Raw genomic sequence first — 7,866 nt, 5'->3', positions numbered from 1 at the left:
AAAAGGGATGCTTTTGTCACTTTCCATGGCTTCCAGAAGCTTTTTAGACCCAGTGAAGACCTTCCTTTGATCTTTTGCATCCATCTTGTCTCTTGCTTTGTCATTGATTCACGGGGTGTTTATCAGATCTGGGCAAATAAGCAGAGATAAAGGGAAGACATTTCATGCTGTGACCGAAAAGACAGCCAAATTATTTGAGGAGAGAAGGCGGCAGCATAGGTCCTTCAGAATCAGTGGTGACAGAGCCCTGAGTGAGGGAAAAGAAGGGCCAAAGTTAAACCACCTCCTCCAGGTGCCTAATTTAGGCAGGGCAAGGCCCCTTTGACTGATTCAGGTCCTGGCGCAGTGACTCAGAGCACCGAAAACTAAGCTCTTAGATAATTCATGCAGAGAGAGCCAGCTACCTCCCAGGAGCAATCCCAACTATTTGAGTGAGATGCTCATCTTCTTCCTGAGAGCGCTCCAGGTATCCCAGGTGTCTCTGCAGGGCAGCTCGCCACTCTCATCCAAGGAGTATGCAACCATGGGAGCCAATAAATAAGAAACCCTCAGCCAAGGGGTGTGGAATTACGCAGCAGCATCTGCGTGGGAGATGTCACATCAGGATTTCTCAGGAAGGCTGGCAGAGAGGAGTCTCCTTTTACGCAACACCCGTTGCCAAGGGAGGGTTCACTAAGGGAGCTTTCATGGTTTTAGAACCTCCTGTGCCTCAGGGCAATTGCTGCTCCCACCTCCAGATAAGGACCCTTTTATGTAACTTGAGATGTGGGTCAGTTTGTGTTGCTGGGCAGTAGGGAATGCAAAATCTATGGGATCAGGGAGAAATCAGGCAAGAGGGAGGCAGGCTGGGGCCCATGGATGGACTCCTGGCTTCCCAGCGCTGTTCATAACTTCTCCATGCAACAGCCACAAGCAGACCATGAAATCCTCCATGGCAGAAGCAGGCTCTACCACATGCCTTCGTCCCCTTTGCCCACGCATTTTTTTACCTTCTTTCACATGCCAGGTTCCCTCCCAACCCAAAATGGAGGAACCTGCCAAGTTCAGGTAGCACAAGACATGACCTTATTTTAAACCTGGATGCCAAGAGCAGGTCTGTGTTCACCAGCTCAGCAGGACAAGACCTGGGGCAGTACTAGCCCCAGCTTGGCCTTTGCCTGTGCCAACCAGCATTGTCCCTAAGAAATCCTAGACCTGTGGATAGCAAAGGCTGAAGACTACTTCAAATAGTTCAGTTGTTACCACCTTATGATCTGAGTGTGGGGCAGAGTTTGGCCATCCAAGGTCACAGAACAGTTCTTGGCTCATTCGAGGTGTTCGAATGTGTGTGCCACTTGAATATCTCTAAATCTGGCAGGAGGGGAAGAAAGGTGAAGAGAGTAGATTGGACAGAAGACTGGAGCTAGCTCAGCTGGGGGATGGCAGTGCAATAGAAACCGTGAGGACAACGGAGAGTCTCATGGCTAAAGACACAGTATCCTTGGCCAAACTTGCATTTGCACTGAGGAGAAAAAAATAAGTTGAGACTCTAGCAAGAAAATAGAGGTTGGAGGTAAAGCCCAAACTAAGACTGGATGAAGAAGCCAACGAGGAAGCCTGGGAGAGAAAACAGTCAGGGGGGTTGGATGTAGATGGGAGGAAGGGTGGAAAAGAAAGGATAGGAGCAGGTTGGGGTGAGCTGGCACCATGAGACCACATCTCCTTTGCAAACCTCTTATAAAGGTCTGGCTGTTTCGGAGTGTTGTTGTTCCTCTGCTCTTGGCAAATACCCAGCAGAGTGAGCAAAGTCTGTAGCTGCTCTCCCTGTGCAAGGAGTCTACAGAGGGAAAACCAGCTGGGTGAGCTGCACCCAACTAATTACCCTGGGAGATCTTGTTGGGGTAATCCTAATGGCGAGCTTCTTCAGTTCAGGAGAAAGCATTTCAGCCTCCTGTGACTCACTTTGGAAGGGTTTGAGTGAGCAAATCTCTCATTCCTAGCTAAGATTATCCACAGGGAAGGTCAGTGCAGTGGAATGAGTTCCTTCAATTTTAACCCTGATAGGAAACTTGACTAGCAAACATAAAATATTTATTTTCAAAGTTAATATTTTGTTACTGATGAAGCTGAAATTTCCAGACTCCAGCAGACACATGGTAGAAACTGTCTGTCTTTTCTGATGATTTTCCTTTAAGCATCATGCAAGATACTTTTCTCCCCGTTCAAAATAATCCGTAATGCTTATAAAGCAATTTCCACTGGAAGATCTTAAATCAGTTTACAGAAAACTTAATGTTCAAGATTCCTTCCTGTTGGGTCCTGCCATGTCCCCTCTGTTTGCCTGCTGGAGAGCTCAACAGCCATTTCCTTTCAGCCAGCTGACCCAGAAGAGAAACTGAAAGCAAGTTAAATAGAACGCCGTTTAGTCTGAAATGGAGTCACAAAACGACACTTCGGCCAATGCAGAAAAAAAAAAGAAAATCTGGGGAGAGGTTTCCTGAAGTGCATGCAAAGCAATTGCAATATATTTCAGCATTATTTCGATTTGACTTGCAGACTAACGCCTCCACTTTTGTTGCTGCTAACATGGATGCACCCAGCCGCTACGCACGATGTACCATACCACACAGTCACACAATAGAATAAAATAACACTTTATTGTGCCCAGCTTCTGTTTAACTGCTATAATATTAAAGGCTTCCTCAGGGCAAATTGATACAGGGCAGAAAATGGTATAAAGGGAAAAATGGCACAAGAGAATGGCAGGGATAAAACGAAGGGGAAAAAATGCATGGAGTTATAAAGGCCAATAGTAGGAGAGATGGTGACTATATGGTGCCCTTCTGCATGTGCAGGGCTCTACATCATGCCTTTCTCTTCCAAACACCATTTTGAGGTAGGGCTGTGCTCTTGTGCATTGTCATCAGAGCACAGAGAGAGCAAAATTATTTGCTGATGGGATGTGACCTTCCAGGTAGGAGAAACAGGGCAGCATTCACACTATACAGATGAGAGTTTGATCCCTTGCAATGCAAGGCCAAGCAGCTCCTTTTCCCCCCCGAGCCCCTTTAAAAACTCAGCCGGAGGATGCAGGCGAGACTGGCCAACACACCCAGAGCTATCACAGTGTAGCTGGTTTTCACACTGCTGGCACCACTGATGTTGCACAAGGAAGTCTCGCAGCAGCTGGTAGCAACACCGGCTATGCCGATATTCAGGTCAATTGTTGGGCAAAATGCAGAACACTTCTTGGTAATACGCTGGTTACGGTCATTGCCTGAAGTGGGAGAGACAGAAAACAGGAAGAAAAGTCAAGTTTTTCATCTTGTATATTTTTTACAGACTTCAGTGGTAGACTGGCTGTGCAATATCCAGTGGGGAATACTTTGTTCTGTACTCAAAGCTGTTGGTTTCCCTTGGGCTTCGTCACACTGCATCATTATTTGTGTATATGTGACCTATGGAGACCATCTCCAGGCCTTATGACTCCTCTGCTGTTTTCAGGGCCAGCTGAGTGCAACCTAGGGCAAGAACTCAGAGACCTAATGCATTTGTACAGTGCAAGATTGCAAGACATCATCGTCACCGTGCCTTGGGATCGCTCCTTCCACAGGACCTGGCCCTTTCCAATTCCACCACCTCATGAGCATATATTTGAGCTTGGAGATGAGACAAGGGGTTTGTGCAGACAAATCCTCTTTCTTCCAATATCTCCCTTTCCTGAGTGTGTTTAATCAGCAGGGCAGTATTGTTACGATATATTGCAACAGAGACAGGCTATGCTGAGTTCCCACCTGCTGCAAGATTTGCTCTCTGTGTGCTATGATCCTCATTAATTCTTCCACCACACCTCAGGGTGGGAGGAGGCTCTGCAGTCAGCCTAACCTGAACCCCATCTTGTCATCAGAGCCTTAGAAAAGCTTCACACTTACCGAGTCCAGTGGTGGAATAGGTTGTGAGACAGTACTTCTCATGGTCAGAGCACGTGGTTGTGCTGAGACAATGTATATTGGAAGATGCATCTTTGCATGTGAAACATGTCAAGGAGAAAGCTGCAAAAGAAGCACACAACACCCATCAATATCCTCTAGAAATATCCACAGGAGCACAAAACTGGTGGTGCTGGTCCAGATGGAGGATCTGTCAAGCCCAGCAGCCACAGCCTCCTGTATGTGTGAAACTTGGCCCCAGCAACTCTCCTGGACCCAAATTACTTTAAGCTCAGATTCCTGAAACTGATGTGGTTGGCTCATTTAGTAACCCTCAAGGGATCTTCCTTCTGGATACTTACTTGAATCTCCCTTGAATCCATTTAAACATCTGGAATCCCCAGTGTGCTTTTGGAAAGAATGCCCCAGTCTACTACCACTTCCAGCATGAAGCTCTTGTGGTTTCTTTCCAACTTGGCTCCTCCAAGCCCCGGTTGCTGGCCACTAGTTCTTGCATGGAAAAAGACCAGTGGATTCCTGTCCACGCTCTTTCACATCTTCTTCAAGTCTCCTGAAGAGTCCTGGCCTACACATCCTTTCTCAGAGCGCACAGACCAACAGTGAATTATTTTAAAAATCTTTTTGAATACAAAAAGGGAGACACCCACACCTAAGATAACCCCCCTGGCCATACGAGGCATGAATATTTTGCTGCATGCCCCCACAAGGTATCTCAAATGAGGGACGAGTGACCTAGATCTGCTTCTCAGTGTTTGCTGAGAAGATGGATGCTTGCATTTGGCTGGTTCATTTTCAGAGCTCTCCTGTGTCAGGAGGCAATCTTGGACCTGTAGAAGACAGGGCTCAGCAAACCACCCCCTTGGCTACAGCAGATTCCTTTTACAGCCGTCCGTGGGTGATGACTGCCTAACGCTACAAAATGTGTACATCTGTAACACCGTGCATCTGCAAAGCGCTGTGCTAATGTGAATGAATGAGAACAGCTTGCACTCAAGTAAGCCAAAGCAGTCATTCATAGCAAAGAGATCCTTGGGGAAGGTTTCTCTGCATGATAAGGGGAATTTCCTACTCGTCTGTTTATCTGGAGCAAACACTCCTGCAGTAATGTCACCCACTGGGGATTAGACTCATTCTTCTCATTTCCAGGATATCCCTATCTATGGCCAGTTAATACCCATCTTATTCTTGTACCAGCACTGTCCTTTAGCTTTGCCTTCCTTGCTCGTCCTCTCCCTCCCTCTTCTTCTCCCTTGCCCAAGCTTCTTTGCCGTTGTTAGTGCCTTTGCCAGCAATGTCCCAACCTCATTGCTGCCCTTGTTTGACCTTAGACAAGCTCATCTGGCCCAAACAGGTTCTCTGCCCCTTAGCATCCTACTAGCCCAGACCTGGCCCCAGCTCACACCGTGACCCCAGGTGACCAGGGTCACTGTATTTCATAGGAAGCCACAAAAACGCCTTTTAGGGCACTATTCATCCTTCTCTGTCTCTGTGGAAACTGTCTTCTCTCCCCACTCCAGCTAATAGCCCCTTCTCCTTTTTCATGGCCACCCAGCACTGACCTTCACTTTCCTCTTGTGGTCTGTAGTCCTCGCAGTTCCTACTGTCCGTCTGTTGTCTCTCACTGAAGAGGAGCTAGCAGAGGACGCAGAGGCCAGGCAGCTGGGCTTGCAGTGACTCAGATCCCATCTCCCTCTGTTCCCATGCTCAACACCCTTAAGATTTCAAAAGCCTCAGACCTAGCACCTGCCTCGCTCTCACTTGATACCAAGACTATTGCAGTTTACTTCCTACCTTGGTCATTTCCATCTCCAGAACCTCTCAGCTGTCCTGCCTGGCTCTTGTATTCAGTATTGTCCTGACACTGCAGGCTAATTTTTTTTTTTTTTTTTCAAGTCTAGGACCCTCCTTTAGACCATCTGCATGCAAAGCAGTGTGGCTTCATTCTCTTTTCTTGTGCAAACCCCATACAGGTACATTTCTGCTCCACCCCACTGGGAACCACCCTTTCCTCCCAGAATAACCGTACACTAGAGCACAGTCCCCAAACTGGGTTTTCCAGACATGTAGCTCATTTTATTCCTTAATTAATGCAGCTTAATCAAGCCCATTCCAAGAAAAACTTCCTGAATCTATGCAGGAAACAGTGGAGCTTGTTGCATGCCCAGGTCCTGTTTCATCCCAGCCTCCCAAAGCTGTTCATTTCAGAGTCCAGTTGCCCTGGGACCCTTCTAGCCAGGAGAGGGGGAAAGCACCCTGCAGGGGTGATTTTGCCAACCTCTCTCTGTGCTCAAGAGGTTTCTTTCTCTCTCACTCACCATTTACTATAGAGGACTCTGGAGGCGTGTGGTATAGCTCCTAACCTGGTAGCTCAGTTAAGACCCTGGCGTCAGGTAGGATAATTTTGCTCATGCAGCTGAAGAACACTGCTGATTTTATTGCATCTGTTGCGATATCTGTTGCAACGAGGGCTGAGTGGGGAAGGGAACAGTATTTCTTTCGAAGTGTACGCTGCTCAGGATGCAAACCTGGGGTTAAACCAGGCTGCCTTTGGAGGTCTTCTGTCTGCACCCAGCAAGACCTCTGCTCTAACTGAAAAAGAACGTTCCTCAAGGAAGATTTTCATGTGAATAATTCGAGCCACCCAGATAAACAACTTACACGTGTAAAGCATTAGCAAGTGCAAGTGCCAGCAGTTGCAGGATTTACACCGTTGAAGTCAGTCAGGTTCAGGATTAATTGGAACGGCAACCAGCCTTCTGGCTAGATTGCACAGCGAAGTGGTGCTGCATATGTGTTAATTTTCACTGACTCCTTTGTTAAGTTTGCTGTCTCATTACGTGATCTTTTTAAAAAATGTGATTACAGTTGATAAGCTGCAGGAAAGAATCCTTTTATTGCCCTCAACTTTCTCAACCCTGTTGAGCACAATGATGTAGCACATGCGAAGTTTAAAGCCTGTGAATTCCCACAGTAAGAACATTTACAGCCTCAAATTAAGTGTGAGCCTAAGTGCTCTGCTAGACCAGGACCAGAATGGCCAGTAATTTGCAGGTAAAACGCTACAGCAGAGCCTGAGAAAAATTCAATTTGTAATAAGGCAAAAGCCCCCCGAGCTGAGGGAAGTAACTATACCCCTGGAATAGTCAGAGGGATATTAAGGGCTGCACCCTCTGTTCCTTGCCACCCCTGTGCAAACAGGGCAGCTCCCAGAGGCACAGGCAGCAATCCTTGGTGGAGCCCAACCAGGAAAAGTTAAAGTTCGGGTTCCCAGTGCATCCTTCCCAAAAAAGCCAGACAGTTATCAGAATGAGAATGGGCCTCTGCATCTCCATCCCAGACCTGGGATCAACATCGGCAAAGTTGCACCTCAAAGCAACAAGCTGCAAGAAAGAGACGGGAGTCAGAATTGCATCTTCTTGTGGCATGACCATCTCTACCAATTTAGGTAATGATGGTTTGTAATTGCAACCAATAAACAAGCAAGTGAAAAAAAAAAAATCAGGCTGCAGTTAGTTATATGTCAAATCTGCAGCTTTATTGCATATATTGCCATCTCCCTGTCCAGCTCTGTGTATCGCTCAACCAACCCCTCTTCTCACAGAGCTGCACCAAGGGCTCTGAGCCACTCCAAGAACTGGGCTGGGACTGCCCAAGTCAGATGAGGTGGGTATCTCATCCCCCACTTCATCTCCTCAGCATCCTTCCAACTTCTGGTGGGGATACGTCCCCTGGCTTCTTATCCTGAGCACCGGAATATTGTCTAGAGCCTAATGACCCTTCGGCTTTACCATTCATGCTGCAAAATCCCCTTGTCATCCTGCAATATCAAAGACATGCCCCAGCTCTGGGGGTCTCGGTAGTGCAAAGCAGACCTTGGAGACTCACCACTCTCCATGCACAGGGCTATGACGAGCACAAGAAGAAGAGAAGTCTTCAT

At 47.3% G+C, this 7,866-nt stretch overlaps 1 protein-coding gene across 1 annotated transcript; it reads right to left on the bottom strand.

Moving 5' to 3' along the window:
- Window positions 1–3,047: 3,047 nt before the first annotated feature.
- Window positions 3,048–7,866, bottom strand: LOC127013712 (lymphocyte antigen 6E-like). Its single transcript, XM_050892701.1, has 3 exons — window positions 7,815–7,866; window positions 3,912–4,031; window positions 3,048–3,256 (listed from the first exon to the last, which is right to left on the bottom strand). The coding sequence occupies exons 1-3, from the start codon at window positions 7,864–7,866 to the stop codon at window positions 3,048–3,050; spliced, it is 381 nt and encodes a 126-aa protein (XP_050748658.1).

This window comes from Gymnogyps californianus, chromosome 2 (assembly GCF_018139145.2).
Source record: "Gymnogyps californianus isolate 813 chromosome 2, ASM1813914v2, whole genome shotgun sequence".
NCBI lineage: Eukaryota > Metazoa > Chordata > Aves > Accipitriformes > Cathartidae > Gymnogyps > Gymnogyps californianus.
The sequence above is the reverse complement of the archived record's forward strand: the minus strand, read 5'-3'. Positions and strand labels throughout refer to the sequence as shown.

What these genes read in the sequence shown, in the direction of transcription:
- LOC127013712 (XM_050892701.1), bottom strand. Translation starts at nt 7,866, where the DNA reads ATGAAGACTTCTCTTCTTCTTGTGCTCGTCATAGCCCTGTGCATGGAG. An exon ending in AGCCCTGTGCATGGAGAGTG is followed by an intron (nt 4,032 to 7,814) that starts GTGAGTCTCCAA and finishes CTTCTTTTGCAG; the next exon opens with CTTTCTCCTTGACATGTTTC. An exon ending in CTATTCCACCACTGGACTCG is followed by an intron (nt 3,257 to 3,911) that starts GTAAGTGTGAAG and finishes CTCCCACTTCAG; the next exon opens with GCAATGACCGTAACCAGCGT.